Source organism: Lytechinus variegatus, chromosome 14 (assembly GCF_018143015.1).
Source record: "Lytechinus variegatus isolate NC3 chromosome 14, Lvar_3.0, whole genome shotgun sequence".
NCBI classification, from domain to species: Eukaryota; Metazoa; Echinodermata; class Echinoidea; order Temnopleuroida; family Toxopneustidae; genus Lytechinus; species Lytechinus variegatus.
The window spans coordinates 21,155,630-21,174,915 of record NC_054753.1 but is presented as its reverse complement, the minus strand read 5'-3'; the positions used below and the strand labels follow the sequence as shown (position 1 = coordinate 21,174,915).

Genomic DNA, 19,286 nt, shown 5'->3' with positions numbered 1-19,286 from the left:
GGCCCACTTCCATTGATTAGTGGATACCAAGAGCAACCACGCGTAAAAGGGGACAGAGTGGGCAAGTACACTACGTATAGACCTATGTAGCGTTATAAGGGTGTCAAAACGATGTTTAAAATGCTGAAAAAGGGATACTGACATATCCAATACTTGTAGGGTGTCACAATCCAAATACTAATTAAGAGATGCATTTTCATAATATGAAAAAGACTTACTTCCATTGTTTAGGGTGCTTTTCGAAACTCCATTGTCGCGCCTGGTATCCACTTATCAATGGAAGTGGTCCCCCCGGAATTTGAATCTAATCCCCATTTCTGGGGAAAGTAAAACATAATGCCCATTACGTCGTGTGCTAGAGGCATATCGTTTGTGTAGAAGGCGTACACAATAGAACAAAGAAACCCGTTAGCTCAAACCATGGACCCTATAGGGTCCGTGCTTAAACGTATTGTACATGTATATGCTGTGTACAGAAATGGTTTTGGCTAGTGAGAGAGGTTGATCTGACCCATGAAATCAATTGCCAGTGATCCACAAATAATCCACATTAAATGTAATATCGATTCGATTGACTGTAATGATCTATATCTAAGCGTTCATTCAGTAAGTTTTTCCTCATTCAATATGTACTCGATCTGTTTGAAAAACCACTTTCTTATCCATGTCATAATCTATTTTAGGTCCTGCATTTCGAATATCTCCAGCCATCAGTCATAATATACATGTATGTATAGTGCGGGTGTCGCGGGAAAGGATTTTGCACACGAAAAGCAGATCTGTAGGGCCTGTAACCCCCCTGTAACACAAAGTTTAGCATTGATCGTACAGCAGTTTTCTACGTTTGATTCTATTGACTATAATGTACAATCAATCATAAAAATCAAGTGTATGATTAAGCGTTAACTTTTGTGTAAGGGGACCCCAATATTAGCGTCGGTGAAGATTGCGAAAGGTCCCAATTGTCGCAGACTGCGACATTATGCGTTGGTGCGACATATTATCGGTTGTAACAGACCCCACCCGTACCTTAACAAAAGACAATAATGAATATCGACAATATGTATGCATGTACACATATTGAGTAATGCAGTATCCCATTCATGTCTTCAAGTTCTCTAATAATATGCAAATTTTAGAACACAGTCTAAATTCAGAATACATTCATGCACTATCACAATGCTGGTAATGTAAGCAAATGAATTTCCCCACTTTCAGTATAATTCCTTGATCTCCCACCCCCGTTTCCGATAAATTACAATACCTTTGTTAAAAAAATGTTTTTTTTATAGGAAAAACAAGACACATAAAAGGCACTACCTCCTTCCTCTTCAAAACAGTTTTCCGGTTTTAACCTATTTTTGCGAACACGAATATACTTCAAAACGGCAACATTAATTAAAGGGATTCTACCTACTGATATTGAAAGAAAATTACTTTATTGCGTCGCTACCTCGCTATAAGGTGGCTTGCCAAAGTGGAATTATTGTTATCACCCGAGTGTTACCCAATTTAAACTCGGCATTAAAAATATAAAAAGGGGGATGTTATTAAGTAAACAACCATTAAGCATCCTCAGCTGGAAAAAAAGAGCTAGCTCATAGATCTCAACCTTTATAGAATAAATTGACAACAACAAAAAATAATCAACCATGAAGGGCGGCCAGAAGGGATATCGACCTCTTCGAAGTAGGGATGATAACAAGGGCCTCACTAGTTCTCTTGACACATATGGGAAACGTCCCGCCCAGCTGGGTCTGGAGGGCGGCCTGGAAAGATGTCGACCTCTTCGACCTAGAGATAACAAGAAGCCTCTTCAGTCCTTAAGGCACATGGGGGAGACGTCCCCCCGAGCTGGGCCTAGTCGGAGATGCATCAGACAGTGACAGGATATCCACCAAGAGCTCATTGGACAGGACCCTTTTAAGAAGTGTGGATGGGATCCGCAGGAACAGCAGGATCAGAAATAAGGGTTGGGTCAGTAGAAGATGAAAGGAAATATGACCCTTCCACTAAGAGGGGGGGGGGGGGCAGACCAGTAATCACATTTACGTAAGTTGACTGCTTCGGAGCCATTGATCACACTGGAGTCGGACTGAGTGATGTCTTGGTATCCACGATGAAAAACACCAGATGTCTGGGTATACGTCTGGGTCGGTGACAAGTTTGGATGTGGGGGTATCTACACCATTACAAATTCGAACGTGCTGTCAATTAGATGGGGAGTACAGCGGTGGACACGAGCAAGGAATGCGGTACAACATCTCCAGAGGGCTACGGATTCAGAGAGGAGTTACTTCTGTCCATGAGATGAGAAGTGCTTCCCAAGTATTAATTTTTGGTTCTAGAGGCAAAATTATTCCAGAAACTGTTCTTAATGTTGGGGGCCACAGTGTTGCTCGTAGTGAGCATGTTCGATTTCTAGGAGTAATTATCGATGAACATTTGACTTAGAAACCCCATAGATTCAGTGTGTACAAAGGTTTCTCGAGGTGTAGGTGCTATATGTAGATTAAGATGTGTTTTGTCTGAGGCTTTTCTAGGAACTTTACATACATATCAGCTTTGTGCTTCCCTATCTGACTTACTGTAATGCTGGATGGGACAATTATACTTTTGAGACTTACATTGACAAACTAAAGGTTCTACAAAATAAAATTCTGGCGCTTATCATCAATTCAATTTTCAGACATCCTAATAAACCCTTATCCCTTCAGTTAAAGTTGCTTCCTCTTCTTTTGATGAGTTAGTCAGGTTCAAAGGTAGCTGGGAATACCCGGTACTATTTACAGGAAGTTCGAAACGGGTGTGTTTTTTTTTACTCTTGTAGTTGATTTGAATTTGTATTGAACTACACATTAGCAATAACATGAAGTGATCATTGTGTTGTAATGCGAACCTGGCGTTTCAATACGTTAGTACTAACTTGACTTGTATGTTATTTGACGGAATTTAAATCTCATGTTCGTAAATTGATTTAGCGATGGCTGAGAAGTGTGAATCAGACAAAGTTTCAAGCTCTTCACTGAACCTGATATGTCCATTATGTCTTGATATATTTGTCGAGGCGACAATCCTGACTTCATGTGGACACACATTTTGTAGGCGATGCCTCAAGAAATACGATCTAACCCATCAGGACCTTGATCACATGGTCTGTCCTCTCTGCAGGGAGATAACCAAGTTGTACGCCAACCGTGTCGATGATCTCCGCCTCAATGACTCCATCAACGGACGCGTAGACGATTACCACGCCAAGTGCGGAGGGATGAATGCTGTCCTTGAGATGTGCCAGAAATGCACCGCTTGCAAGTCTCAGAGAGACGCTGTATCATTCTGCAGAACATGTAATTATTACATGTGTAATGAGTGCTTACATTGTCATCAACATCTTACAGTCGTCTTCGAAGGTCATGAGATTGTATCCATGGATGATGTCATCGAAGGGAAGGTCAGCATTGGTCATTTATTCGAGAAGTGTTCCATCCACAAACAAGAGAACAAAGATATGTTTTGTGAGGTTTGTAAGGTCCATGTCTGTCAAAAATGTGTACTCGTTGATCATCTTAATCACAAAATCAAGAACCAGGTTGACTTTGAGCAGGAGTTGCGACGGAAGGTAAATTTATTCAATATTACCACAGTAAAAACGCTGTATAAAAATCTATATAACACTGTTCACTATTTGAACCTTACAGTAGTTGTTAAGAAGTTTAAACAACCAGACATTTTTTTTTGAGAATCAAATATCATTAATCAAACTTAGCTGTATAAAAGTTTAAACACTAGAAAATATTTAAACAAGTAATGTGAGGTTAAACAGTTGTGAAAAAATGTAGGCAACATTAATTTTTGAAAGCGTATCCTCTTAAAAGGGTTGGTCAAAAAAGGCCAAATTTTTAACCATCACTGAGTAACATACTATCCATACTACTATTAGTTAAAATCTGTCCAAATTGGGTAATAAGAACTAATAATTCGGTAATAAATTTGCTCAATTAGATAATGATTGCCCAGAATATATAAGCATGTATATATTTCTTTACAAACAAACTTTACCCAACGCAGTGGACAGTATGTTGCCCAACATATTAGGGTGATCATTGATGTCGATGATGAAAATAAATTATTAATAACAAAAAACACCAAAGATCATACCAGGTATTTTAATGATTGTATGATTATCATGATGATAATAATCATCATGATTATCACAATATTAAGATATATAGGATATTAAGAACAGTAATTGGACTTTAAAGATTGAAAAAAATAATATTAATGACAATGAAATATTAATGATAATGATAATTATAGTAAAAAGAATAATAATACTTATAATCATAGACATGAACATTGATTAATAGAATGACAACAGTAATAGATGGTGTAACCGAATACAGATTGACAATGATAAATAATAATTTGTAATTCCACCATCAGTATGTAAAATGTTGTTGCATTTACTCCAGTTCTATACTCTTTATGTTGAATTACATCGATGATTATTACCGTTAGTATTTAAATATGCCATACAATTTTGTAATTATACGTTGTCTCTCTTCAAGCTTATTCAGAATATTGTATATTTTTTTTTCTTTCAATAGCATTTATTTAATCATCTGTATATACATTTCACATTTACATCAAAATACATTAAACGTAATCAAATAATACATACGGAAGACGATACAGAGATTTACAAGTACAATTTTTTTTCATTTCTAGCCTTCTCCGCAATTCTGATTTAAATAAAAACGTTAGATTTGATGGTCTATTGTCTACTTTCCTGTAATTACGTAACAAAACTGATTTATATACAGTCCAAAAGTCTATATTAATGATATCATCTAATTCTTTGTGCTCGTTTTTTTTAATCAAAAGATCGACATCGATAACAACGTGTTTATTGAAGACTTTTTTGATCAACCAAATTATATAAGACCAAAAATTTTGATTCAATTTACAAGTAATCAAAGCGTGTGTTATGTCTTCTTCTACATGGCAACTATTACAATAAGCATCTTCGCTTATGCGCCATTTACATAAATTTCTTTTCACAGGCAATATATTATACAGTATTTTGAAATTAAATGATCTAAGTTTGTTTTCTTTTACTGTTAACAAGTTTCTCTCGAAACAAATATTCCAGCCTATACTCATTTTCGAAATATTTTCCCAAAAGAAACAACAACGTGAATTTGACCCTTCAAGACGTATAATATAATTGTAAAAGTATCTTGAAGGTACATGGTCCAGACATTTTACTGAGTTACCTATTTTTAGTCTGGGTATATCAAGATGCGCAGATTTTTGTAGGTTCTTATTAAAAGATTTTGAGAGCCAAATTTTTGGTATAGCTTGCTTCAATTTTGAATAATAAAAAATGACAGATCTTTTACTATTCTTAAATTTCAACATTGATGAAATTTCGGATACATCTTTAAAGCCTCCATCAACATTCAAAATGTCTTCCAAGTATATTATTCCGCTATTGTACCATTCCTTGAAAAATAGTGGTGATTTATTAAAAACAATATAATGATTGAACCATAAAATATTTTCAACCTTATGTTCTTTTCTGAATAATATTTCTTTATCAATCAGACTCCAAGCCCGAATTATTTCAACATAAAATGGAGGTATTTTCTTATCAAACAATGGGATAACGTTATGAACCCGAAGGTCGCTATTCAAGATTAGATTAAGAGTTCCAAAACGCTCAAACCAATAATTTCCAAGTGTTTTCCACATAGAATTTACCTCATTTGTTAACCTTCCTAACCACCTTAATCTGAAACTGACTACTTTCTTTTCTACATCAACCATTTTCAAACCACCTTGTGAGTAATCTTTGATAACATCACATCTTCTAACCTTTTCCATTCGTGAGTTCCAAAGAAATTTGAAAAACATTCTATTTAGTTTCTTGATAATTATTGATGGAACAGAATTAAACATAAGCAAATGGACTACTTGGCTGAGTGCCAGGCATTTCACAATCGTCACTCTACCGTATAATGTCAAGTTTCTTTTACGCCAATTATCTAGAAGACGTTGCATTTTCTCTAACTTATTTTCCCAATCTGCACTGTTAGCAATTTGCTCATTATTAGAGATAAAAAAGCCCAAATATTTTACCGGGTTTTCTGCCCATGTCAGGTCAAGGTCTTGTATTACCCATCGATTCTTTTCCTTACCTATCCATAAGAGTGCAGTTTTTTCTTTGTTAATTTTAGGACCGGCTACACTACCAAAATCTTCCAATTCAGTTAGAATAATTTCTAATGAGCTATCATCTCCAACAAAAAAGGTAGTATCATCTGCATACTGTAATACCTTTAACTCAAAGTGACCATTGATTTCATCAAAACAAACACCTCTTATAGTATCATTTTGCGTATTTTGTTTGCAAAGAATTCAGCTGCAATCACAAACAGAAGTGCCGAAAGAGGACAGCCTTGCCTTATTCCTCTTTGCACTTGAAACTCTTCTGTTATCCTGCCATTTACAATTACTGAACTTACTATTTGATTGTAAAGGACACAGATCCAATTGCGAAATTCATTGCCAAAATTCAACTTGTCTAAGCATTTCATTATAAAAGATATATCGATACAATCAAATGCTTTGGTGAAATCAACCATCATGACCGCACCTTCAACATTTTTTTCATGCATGTAATCTATCATATCTTTAACAATTCTTACATTAAAACCTCCTAATCGTCCTTTAATATACCCTACTTGTGTTTCCATAATAATACTTGTTAAAATCTTTTGTAATCTTAATGCTAGAACTGTTGAAATTATTTTATAGTCACAATTGAGTAGTGTTACTGGTCTCCAGTTCTTTAAATCGTCACTGTTTCCTTTTTTATAAATCAAAGTTATGAGACCTTTTCGTTGTGAAGGCGACATCTGTCCATTACTGAAAAATTCATTGAATGCATTAATTAACAACTCGCCTATTTCTTCCCAGAAAACTTGATAAAATTCAATGGGCAGGCCGTCCATACCTGGCGCCTTATTCCTCTTCATAGAGAAAACAGCCTTTTTGCATTCTGCCATATTCATTAAGCCTTCACATTTATTTCTTTCTTCTTGACTAAGCCTTTTCACATCTTGTGAGAACACATATTCATTCATATGATCTAGATTAATATGATTTCTCTTATACAGATCTTCATAATACAGTTTAACTTCTCTTAAGACATGTTGTTGCTTAGTAACTACATGTCTCTTCCCATTCACTCTTAGTTGAGTAATAAGCTTATTTTCCCCATTTTTTTTTCTCAAGGGATAAAAAATAGTTTGTGTTTTTTTCCCCTTCTTCCGTCCATCTGATCCGTGACCTTACTGCGGCCCCTTTACACTCATTTATGTATAACTTCTCTAACTTTTCTTTAACTTGAAGGTATTTTTCTTTTGATATATCATTATTTCTATTGTCTAAATCACATTCATATTTGGCTAACTCAATTTCCAAAAGTTCTTTTTTACGTTTGCTAAATTTCTGAGCAAATTCTCTACATTTAATCTTCAGAATCTCTAGTTTCATCATAGAGGTATTTTCATTATCACTGAGACATTTTGATATAACATTTCTAATTCCCGTCTTAAAGTTATTGTCACTAAGGTAGGAAGTATTTAGTTTCCAATATCCTGGACCTTTAATTATATCACTCAATCTTAATTTCAAAGAAATTGCATTATGATCTCCATAACGACGGGTCTAATGTCTGTAGAGACAACTTTCCCCAACATGTCCTTACTTATTATCCAATAGTCTAATCTGGATGCAATATCCATGTTCATATTTCTCCAAGTGAATTGTTTTACATCTTTGTTAAATTTTCTCCAGACATCTACGAACCCTTTATCTTTCAGCAAAATTTTAATATTGTGTGGAGTTTTATAGTAAAAACTTCTTGACCCTTTTGTATCTTTAACTGGGTCTAATACAGAATTCCAGTCGCCTCCAATAATTAGATAACAATCTTTGTCTTCTTTTTGGATATGATCTATTGTTTTTCGTAGTTTCCTAAAAAATGAATCTTTGTTCTTTTTCTCCGTTGGGGCGTACAAATTAATCAGACAATAATTAACAGAGTTCTTCGTGAATCTTATCACTAATAGTCTTCCAGTGTTATCTACACAGCTACTGTCTCTAGTAATGTTGATTTTTATATTTTCCTTTGCTATAACTGCGACACCTCTTGCACGATTGCTTCCATGCGAATAAAAAACTTTGCCTTTCCATTCACTATTAATCACTGGTTCGATCTCCGTCGACCAATACGTTTCTTGGGCTAAAATGAGGTCAGCTTTTTGGTTTTGACACCATTTGAAGAAGATGTTGCGCTTGGTTTTATTGCGCAATCCTCTCACATTAACGCTTAAAGTATGACACGTTGACATGATGTAAGAAAATTACGGTGAGACACCAATAAGATTTTTCCTCACTTTTTCTTTGATTTCTTCTCCTTTAGTTTTCTTTTCTTAGCTGGTTTCTTCGCTGCGAGTTGAGATCTGGTCTTCGGCAACTCGGGTGACTCTATCGATACTTCCGATTCTGGACAATCATCCGTCTCGACTTCTAGACTATCACCATCACTCGATTCGTCAGCGCTGGTTTCCGTGTGACCTCGATCCCGGTCTGCTTGTTTAAGACGCTCGCTACGAATGAATTGGGTAATCTTTGACTGTGTGTTGCCCGACGTTTCATCTTGTGAAAGGGTCTGTAATTCGGTAGCCTCTTGGTTGTCAGCTGTTCGTCTCGTTGTCTTGGTAGCGGTCCGTTTCTGCAGCTCAAGTCCAGCCTGGTTGTCAGCTATGTGGCTGGTTGTCTTGACGACGGTTCGCATCGGCTCCCTTTTGTCGTTCTGACTTCGCTCCCGAGTATCTAAGGTTCCCTGCTTACCGATCGGCTCCTCTCGGCCTTCTTCGCTTGTTAATCCGGGGTTCGGACAATCTCGTTGTAAGTGCCCTTCCCTCTTGCACATCCGACATACAATCTGGTTTGTGCATGTTGAACGATGATGTCCCTTATTAATGTGATATGGATAGTCTTAATTACCATGGTTTCGTATAAATTAGTGAACAGGTGGAGATGTGAATATATAATTTGTATTCATTTTCCAATATATGCTCGTATAAATAAAAACTTTATCTCAATTATTATATACATAGTATTGCATATAGGAATGTATTGTATACGGTGTAAAGTATAATTACAAATCGTCCATTATCGTTATATTAATGTGTAGAGTCTTTCTAAGAATTATTTAGAGAAAATTCATAAAGATAGATTCCACTATCTTTAATTATAGATTAACTTAAACGTTCAATTGCTATTCGACTCATACTCAAGTGTTCAGTGCCAGATTTTCTCTGTTTACATTCAAGTATATATATGTAACCACGATCGCTTCAGATCCCCCAAATTGACACCATTTATTTGCTTTTTCAAGAACATTCCAGCAATCTCTATCCCCATTTTGCTCGTTACGATAACACAGCGGTGTAAAAAATCCAAACCACCTTTTTTTCGAAATTACATATTGTAATTAAGTGAAAATAGAAGATTGTAAACATTGATCTGGCAAAAAAGAAAAATCCAAACAACTAGCCATTATGTATTTTTATTAGTACAAGTCCGAAAATAGTTCGGTTTCTTTTTTATTGCAAGTTTAAGATCATGAAAGCAGCCTGAAAAAAAAAGAAACGTGCAAAAAAAGCAACCCAAACTTTTATGCAATAATTCGAAAGACCTGGTTATCACCTTTAACGTAGAGGGGCAACTCCAGGTCGATTTGTGGTAATTTTATTTTAAGAACATGTAATTGTACTTTGAATTTGATGTATAAATTATTTTTTTTCTTGTGTAAATATCACGATTTATATATTATAAATGCATGTTATCGAGTTACTGCTCTCTCGGAGGTTAGTCTCTGACATTCTCTTGTGTATAGTTATGACCTATGTTTAGAACGACTCTGTTTATCCTTGGGGAAAGAATATTTTAAAAGTAAATTGATTACAAAACTTATAGTTTTTTAATTTCGGTATAAGGTTTGTTTTATTTAATAATATGTGTTTCATGACGCCGTGAATGCACCACTATTAGTGACTATGCGTAGCTATGAGATAAATTTATTTTGAATGTATAACCAGTGACATCAGGGCCCGGTCAAACGAATTTGAAAGAACAATTCTGATTGGTTCCTATTCAATCTAGTGAGCAAAATACGCATGCAACGAAGATCTTGATAGGCTATTTCATTTAGCGATTAATCGCTAACCCTCGTGTTCCCTCGCCTAGTTAGTTTAACATAAAAAGAGCAAATAGATGTCATGTTTGGAAATGTACTTCTTGGGCCTGTTGCACGAACCTTAACAAGCAACTTAGATGAATATCTCTACGATTGATTGAATTGACTACAATGTACAATTAATCATGAATACCAAGCATACGATCAATCGCTAATCTAAATGTTACGGGACCATTGTAGACTTAAATGGGAATGGTATAGGTATCGATTATTACCAACAATCTAATATCAAAATATAGAAAAATATTTTATATTTTGATATGCTAACTGTAGAATAAATATTTTGTTTTATACTTTAATCAAGAATCACCATAACCATGATAACAGATGAAAGGCGCATAAAGATGCATGATGATATTACATTATACAAAGGCTTCATTTTGATATTCGATTGTTTTTCTCTTAGGCCTATATGTCAGTGTATGAATTAGAATGCATATTATATATCAAAGCAAACGAGACAGCAAATGGATATCCGATTATTTTATGAGATATGTAAACGATGAAGATAGAAAACAAGGGAAAATTATTCCGAGAGGACAATCTAGAGTTTACTATCTAAAACGACCAATGTATATTTGATTAAAATTGAAGTATATCGAGCACATACCGATTATTCCTTTTGAATTGAATCTATGGATTTCTCTTTTCATTAAATTGTAAATATGATAAAATTGAATTAAATCTGGTCAAACTTTGAACATGTTGAATACTAACTAAATAGAACGGGGGGGGGGGGGGGGGTGGTAGTCGGTGGTCGGTGAGAGAGAGAAAGGGAGTGAGAAGATGATTTACTTTAAAACAAAAAACTGTTTATCACTAATTTCGGTAAAAACCCCAAACTTATACATGTATATTTAACATTACCAAATTCTGGTAGAATAATTTTAACAGATAATCACCGAGACACCAACATCAATTCCAAGAGTTTCTATAACAAAAAGGTTGAGGAAGGGGGGGGGGTGTCATCTCAAATACATTTGTGAATTGCTAATGTGATGGTAATGATGTTGATGATGGTAATGATGATGGTGATGATGATGATGATGATGATGAGGATGATGTTGATGATGATAGTAATGATGATGACGATATATGATGATGATGGTGATGATAGTGATGAAGATAATGATGATTACTATGATAGATGATGATGGTGATGAAGATTATTCAAATGATGGTAGTCGTGGTGGTGATGATGGCGATGATGACTACGTTGATGACAATGGTGGCGGTAGTGGTGGTGGTGGTGATAGGGGTGGTGGTTGTGATGACGAAGGTTGTTATTATTATTACTATCATTATGAAGGTAGTGTTGTGATGGTATTAATGGTGATAATGATAATAATAGTGGTGGTGAAGATGGTAGCGATGATGATGATGACAGTAGTTTTGAAGATGGTGGTGGTGGTAGTGTTGAGGATGATTACGACGACAATGATGATGATGAAGATAATGGTGACATGGTGGTAATGAAGATGGTAGTAAAGATGGTAAAGATAACGATGATGATGGTAATGATGATGATGACGGTGATGATAATAGTTATAACGGAATAACCATCGTTAATACGTATGGTGGTGATAAGCAGAGATAGATGTTAATGATGATAATTGAGATATAAATTGCTTTTGAACGCACGCGATGAAAATGAAATAAAATTAGGTTTTCCTTGATCTATATTTAGAACAGCAAATTTATCTCGACTGACATGCTCATGACATAATCTTTATCAAAAAAATATTATTAAGATAAGGAAGAACTTTAGGTGGACACTGATTACGAAATAATTATCAAAATGGGCCATGCACGAACGCTCTGTGATAAAGGAAGGAAAGAGAATGGGAGAGAGAGGGGGAGGGGGGGGAGGGGGGGGGGGGGGCTGAAAGAAAGGGAGAAATAATTAAAGAAAGAAACAATGATGGATAGAAAGAAAAAAATAAGAAATTGAAAAATAGAGTAGCAAAGAGGAATAGGAAAGAAACTTCAAAACAATAATATCGGTTTTTCGAAATGATTATTAAGAAAGTAAGACTGGTTTCAAAACTGTGTATGATGGCGCTATTCCAACTTCTTAAACGGTGCTATCGCTTCGGGTACGCTATGTGCGTAATATGTTCTTGGTGATTTAAGTCTTTTTTCATCATGGAATCGATTTAAGATAATTGACAATAAATCATAATTACTCGGATACTGATAGGGCCTACTATAGCAACAGTTTAGTAGTGATTCTATTCATCTCTTGACCATGTTAATGATAATCTGTGTCATTTATCTTGACAGTGTTACAGTGGAGCTCCAAAGCCAGTGAATCATACACTGTAAAAACTGTGGTGTTAAAACTGATACCAATTGGTGATAATAGAGGACCACACCCTGAAGTGTTAAAATAACACCCTAGAGATTGGACATAACACCAAATGTAACAACCATAGGTGTTGTAATAACACCTATAGGTGTAAAACTAACACCGCCAATTTAACACCGGTGTAAAATAACTGATAGTGGCGGATCCAGAGGGGGGCGCCCGGGCGCGCGCCCCCCCCCCCTATTTTCGCCGGATTTTTTTTTTTTTTTGATGGTTATATTTACTGGATTGGTACAATGTAGTCAATTTCAAGGGCTAGATCTAGTCAAAACTATATTTTAACTTACACTCATGGCCTTTGTGTTCGCACAAATGCACCTCTGTCATACTGTATTGCAATATGTAAATTCCGGAATTCCAGGGCGCGCAAGTCGATTGGTTGGAAAGTTGCACCACTTGTAATCGGGAGCTGCAGTGCAGTGACCAGTGTGAAGATGTTGGATTGGATATCATTTTTCCCGAAATTTTGTGTTTTTTGTAACATGCGTTTGTCCGTCTTTATGGCAAATACATGTAAATTGTAAGTAACAGATCGCGAGAGAAAGTGTCAACGATGCGAATGATAATGTCTATCCCCGAGATTATTCTTCACTCAAAGATGAAGCCCTATATCGGGCGCCACGTGCGCAGCATTATCATTCTGCCTTGGTCATGTACGTTTTCACTGAAATGTATAGGTCAGACATATATTTGTATTTAATGTAAACTAACTTTTACACTTTCTGGTAGATTCAGAGGCATATTATCCATGGCGCCCCAACTAAGTTTCGCCGAAGCAATCATTCCAATCAATCATTACAGTGATTTAAGTGTGCATTTTCTTCTAAAGGTGCTCTCAAAATACGACTTTTGGACATGATTTTTTTGAAAAAGTCCTTGCCGTGGGAGGGCGGTTTCCCCCCTCCCACACCCTCCCCCCGCTCGGTCGCTTCGCTCCCTCGCCGCTGGCGCCCCCCCCCCCTAATTCAAAATCCTGGATCCGCCCCTGACTGACGTGGTCCACACCGGTTAACACCACAGTTTTTGCCTCTCATACAGCATCAGCTTCTTTATTTGCCTTCACCCTTTAGGCAATTAGCTTCCATTCCATATATACAGGGTTTTTTTTCTACTATATAGTCTGCTGTTTTTCCCCCCACACCCAGCGGATCACTATATCAGTTTTATCTACCATATGTATATACATTTATATATTTATTCACATAGTTTCCTTTCTGGATATATTTACATACTGTTATACTTACAGATTTATTTTTACACTTACTTTCTTTTCTTAGTTTGTTTTTTGCTCTTTCATACATACTTATGTCTTTTGCACCTGTTCAGTTTTTCCCCATTCTTTCCCTTTTTTCCTCACTCTTTTGCACCAGTTTATTATGCCTTTCTTTGTTACCTGTTTGACCCACCTCTCACTAATTCTCTTGTTATTCATCTCTTCCTCATACCCTCTATCACTGTTTTGTTCCAGATCCTGTTTGAAGTTGCCTGCCCCTATCTTAATCCCTCTTGGCTTGAGGTCTTTCTTTGGCCTTACTCATACCTACTTCCCTTTGTGTCTGCCTGCTCCTTTTTCTTCCCCTTTATTAACCTGATTGGTCATCTCTTTTCACTAATGCCCCTTTTGTCTCCTTGTTTCTAATGTTGCTAATGGATGTTTGTGGTGCATATCATGGTTGTTCCACTTATATGTTTGTCATTTTGCCTCCGACGAAGATTCTGCTAGGATCGAAAGCTTAGGCCCCTTTTGACTCTCTAATGAATTGATTTGATAAACTTTCAAATTCATTAAAGTTTGTTTCTCTGGGCTCGCTGCGTGTAGTATTGTTGTCTATATTCAGCACGAAGAACTGCATTTTGTGGTGGGGTTCACTCACTTTTGAGAAGGAACAGATTACAAGCAACGGGAACAACTATTACTAAGGTATTAAAAAAATAAAGCTAAAAAAATATATAAAGAAAGTTTTACCCCCGAACGGACATAGAAAAACTTTAAAAGGAAAGAAGGAACAACAATGAGAGACAACAATAAACATTGAGAAAAACACCCTTGCTATAAGAAAACAGAATAAAAAAAATACACAAACAAAGAAAAATAAACACAGAAAGAAATAAAGAGAGGGGAGAGTGAGAGAGAGGGGGGGGGTGGGGGAGGGAGAGGGGAATCATTGGGAGAGAATATGAGAACATGGAACGGGAGCCACTATTACTAAGGTATTAACAATAAACAAAGCTTGGATAACGTACAAAGAAAGTACCCCCGCCCCCCCAAAAAAAAAAAACAAAGAAACAAACAAAAAAGAAGAAACCTAGACCAACTTTAAAAAGGAAAAAAGGAACAACAATGAGAGAAAACAATAAACATTGAGAAAACAACCTTACTTTAAGAAAACAGAATGAAAAAAAAGGAAAAATACACAAAGAAAAAATGAACACAGAAAGAAATAAAAAGGTGGAGAGGGGGGGGGGGGGGGGAGAAGAGGGAGGGGCTGAGGGGGGGGGGGGTGGGAGAGAATATGAGAAGAGTAGATTAGGAGTACATGAGATGAAACCTGAGAGATAATCAGATATGAGAGAAAGATACTAATATTTTTAAAAATAGAATTATCACATTAAAAACATTACTGACTAATTTTCTTTTACTCAAACAATGTAAAAAAAAGAGCAAAAACAAAACAAAACAATATCGATTGATATACAGACTCAGAACTTTCCATTAAAGGGGTGGTCCGGGCGGAAAATATTTTTTCATCTTAATACATCAAGTAGAATTCACCGAGCAACATGCCGAAAAAATCATCAAAATCGGATAATAATAAAGTTATTGAAGTCTAAATTTTAGCAATTTTTTGTGAAAACAGCCGTCAGGAATATTCATTAGGTGGGCTGATGATGTCACATCTCAACTTTCCATTTTCTTATGTTATTACACAAAATCAGATTTTTGTCATTATATCATACTTGTGTGAATAATATGTTTCCCTTATAATGAAATAAGTTGCAGTAATAAATATCTAACGCACTAAATCAGTTGTCAATCCAATTTAGTCCAGGATAGAAGAGGCATAACCTTGTTTTTTTTATATATACAATATTTTTTGATGGTTTCTTGTCAATTCGAGGGTGCTGATTACGAATCTGAATGATGCCACTCGTGTAACCTTGAGCATTTTCCGCAAATTGGCAAAATCCAATATGGCCGCCAAAATATGCAAATTATCCATGAAAATCATAAAATTGTCCTCACATTGGCCGTGAAATGCATGGAATTGTTTGGCAGGAGTGAAATACAATCTTAAAAAATAATTTTTAATAAATATTTATTTTCCTGATATTCAAAATGGCCGCCATAGGCCATTGTATACACTATCATGTACAATATGAATAGGGAAAACTAATTTTCACAAAAATGAGCACTAAACTGCAAAAAATTGCAATGTATGAACGAAGTAATATATGCAAATCACCATTACTAACGAGATATATAATTTTGATGTCATATATGGGAAAATTGCAGTATTTTGATGTCTAAAATAGCCGCCACTGGCCCAAACAGTATTGCGTACAATTGCAATGGGGGCCAAAAAATTCTCAAGAGTGATCACTATAATGCTTATTATGAAGATTAAACAATTGGAATACTGACTATAAACATAATTATTAACGAAATATATTATTAATATGCTATGTATGTGGTAAATGTTGTATTCTGATATTCAAAATGGCTGCCAAATGCCCTAAAAGTATTATACACAATGAGAAATGGGAGAAAAGAAATCACAAGATTGAGCGCTAAAATGCATATATATGTGATAAATTAACTGGATACTGTCTAAAAACGTATTTTCTAACGAAATATATCATTCCGGTTTCAAGTTTGTGTTAAATACTGTATTTCGACTTTCAAAATGGCCGCCATCGACATTAACCGTATTATGTACAATGCAAAGTGGGAAACCAATATTCACAAGAGTGAGCACCATAAATGCACGTAATAGTGATCTATGAGTAAAATATTGTCTGAAACCATCATTTCTATTAAGATATATCATTTATTCTGCCAGTAAGTTGATAAATATGGTTATTTTAAAGTCAAAATGGCCGCCACAGTCCCTTACGGTATTATACACAATATGAAAGGGAACAAATCATTTGAAACAGAATTTGGCTTTGCTTGGTCAAATGGTGATGTATGAGTGGAATATTGTCTGAAAACATGATTTATACCAAAATATATATAATATCTTACGTAATTTAGGTGATAAATACTGTATTTCAACATTCAAAATGGCTGTCATATGCCCTTTTTGTGAACATCATTTGTCTCCACCCTAATTGTATATATACGATAAGTGTTTATGGTGGCCATTTGTAATTAAAAATGCAGCATTTATCACCCGAATTACACAACATTATGATATATCTAGTTAGAAACCATGGTCTTAGACAATAATTCACCTTTACATCACAATTCACAATTATATGCAATATTTAGAGTCAAGCAAAGCCAAATTCTGTCCAAATTATATGTCCCATGTTACAATGTATACAATAATTTGAGGACCTATGGCAGCCATTTTGGATTTCAAAGTACAACATTTATTACCTCCACCATGTCCACGACCAATATGTGATGTATTCAGTGAGAAACTAGAACTGCAATCGTTTCAGAACGATGTGCATGCATTGACGCCTCTGATTACTGTAGATGATATACATTCTCAAAATATTAGAGGGCGCTATTTCTTAAAGGAATGGTCACTGATGCGTAAAACACAGTTAGATTATGTGAAATGATACAATTGGCAAACCCTGAAAATATGAGACAAAAATAAATTCAAAGGAAGTTATGGCAATTCAACTATTTTAAGACTTTGCAATAGAGGGCGCTATTTCTAAAGTTATGGTCACTAATTATGGATAACATGTCTACCAAATTAGAATGAATTTTGATGAGGAACGGTGGCAGGGGAGGACTAACAAATATTACATGTTAATCAAATTGGATATTAGCACATTTTGCTGTCCATAGGAAGTTACATTCTCGAGTAAAAATTTTTAGACCATATTGGCGGCCCATACGTGGTTGTTGAAAATGTGTGCATTGTGAGCAGTATACCATGTGTTCAGATTGACTTATCTTGAAATTTTCTGTTGTAACCTATGTCGTATTTGGTATCACTGGAAAGAGTATTCCAATGCGGTGACATTGATACCACTTTTATTTGTGTGGAAGCAATAGACCGGAAGTAAATGCCATATAAAGAAAGACATTAAAAATGAAGGTTTTGCACAATAATTTTAAGCTACCGTCAGCAATTTGTTAGTTTCTGTTACAAAACATTAACGAACTGTTTAAGTATATATCAATACTCATATCTGCCAAGTTAAAAAGAATAAGCTTCAATAATGAGGAAATAAGAGCAAGTTGAAGTTGTGCTAGCAGTAAAGTGCATTTTGGGGTATTTTGCTGATTTTCGGGAGCATTTTTGAGATATTTCGTCAGTTGTAAGGTATATATTTTTTTAAATGGCATGAAAGGGCATATCTTGAAGACCCTAAATCCAAGAAAGGGTACGGGTTTGGCCATGCATGACGCAATGAGGGGCATTCAAAGATAAGCGTTTTTGAAACTTTAGAGGGCGCTATTTCAATGACGGAAGATCAATGATGCGTGAAAACTTAGTAGCATGTATGTTATGATACCGTGATCAATTTCTAAAAGAATGAGCGCAAAATGAATAAAAACACAAAAGTTACGGCCATTTTACGACTTTTAGACATTACATTTCAATAAATATGAAGTTTTTGAAGGAAGGCTATTTCGGATTTGAATTTAAGGCATGAAGATGGCATTTTGAAGGTCAAGTTATACGTCGCAGATGATGGAGCAACTCTTGGACTATCTATAGCAATTTGTTAGAAGTCTGTAGCATGCAGGATGACTGAGATATGAAAGAATGAAGAATGGTATGCAAATGGACTTGAAATTGACAAAATGGCGCCTGGATGGTCATGCATGAGTGATTTTGGAAAATGGAAGACGAGAGGCACAACTAGGGATGCTGGACAACATGTCTACCAAATTTGGATGAATTTGGATGAGGGACGGAGTCAGGGTAGAGCTAACAAAACCATGTGTTAAACAAATGGGATTTTGGTGGAAGAAGAAGAAGAAGAAGACTAGAACTGCAATCGTTTCAGAACGATGTGCATGCATTGACGCCTCTGATTTAATAGAGGGCAAGAAACAGAAGGAGATAGAGAGAAAACTCTAGATGATATACATTCTCAAAATATTAGAGGGCGCTATTTTTTTAAAGAATGGTCACTGATGCATAAAACACAGTTGGAGTATGTGAAATGATACAATTGGCAAACCCTGAAAACATGAGACCAAAATAAATTCAAACAAGGAAGTTATGGCAATTTAACTATTTCAAGACTTTGCACGAGAGGGCGCTATTTCTAAAGGCTATGGTCACTAATTATGGACAATATGTCTATCAAATAAAAATGAATTTGGATGAGAAATGGAGGCAGGCGAAGACTAACAAAAATTACATGTTAATCAAATTGAATTTTGGC

General features: G+C 35.6%; 2 protein-coding genes across 2 annotated transcripts; one reads left to right on the top strand and one right to left on the bottom strand.

The window, feature by feature from the left end:
* Positions 1-2,983: 2,983 nt before the first annotated feature.
* Positions 2,984-5,703, top strand: LOC121427265 (E3 ubiquitin-protein ligase Midline-1-like). The gene is made up of 2 exons (XM_041623601.1): positions 2,984-3,619; positions 5,608-5,703. The coding sequence occupies exons 1-2, from the start codon at positions 2,984-2,986 to the stop codon at positions 5,701-5,703; spliced, it is 732 nt and encodes a 243-aa protein (XP_041479535.1).
* Positions 5,704-8,461: 2,758 nt separating this feature from the next.
* Positions 8,462-9,004, bottom strand: LOC121427264. Its single transcript, XM_041623600.1, has one exon. It carries the CDS (start codon positions 9,002-9,004, stop codon positions 8,462-8,464), a length of 543 nt encoding a protein of 180 aa, XP_041479534.1.
* Positions 9,005-19,286: the final 10,282 nt, after the last annotated feature.

Bases quoted from the DNA above. Each gene is read 5' to 3' on its own strand.
- LOC121427264 (XM_041623600.1), bottom strand. From the start codon at position 9,004: ATGTGCAAGAGGGAAGGGCACTTACAACGAGATTGTCCGAACCCCGGA.
- LOC121427265 (XM_041623601.1), top strand. From the start codon at position 2,984: ATGGCTGAGAAGTGTGAATCAGACAAAGTTTCAAGCTCTTCACTGAAC. The intron at 3,620-5,607 runs GTAAATTTATTC...TTTATCAATCAG, and splicing joins AGCAGGAGTTGCGACGGAAG to ACTCCAAGCCCGAATTATTT.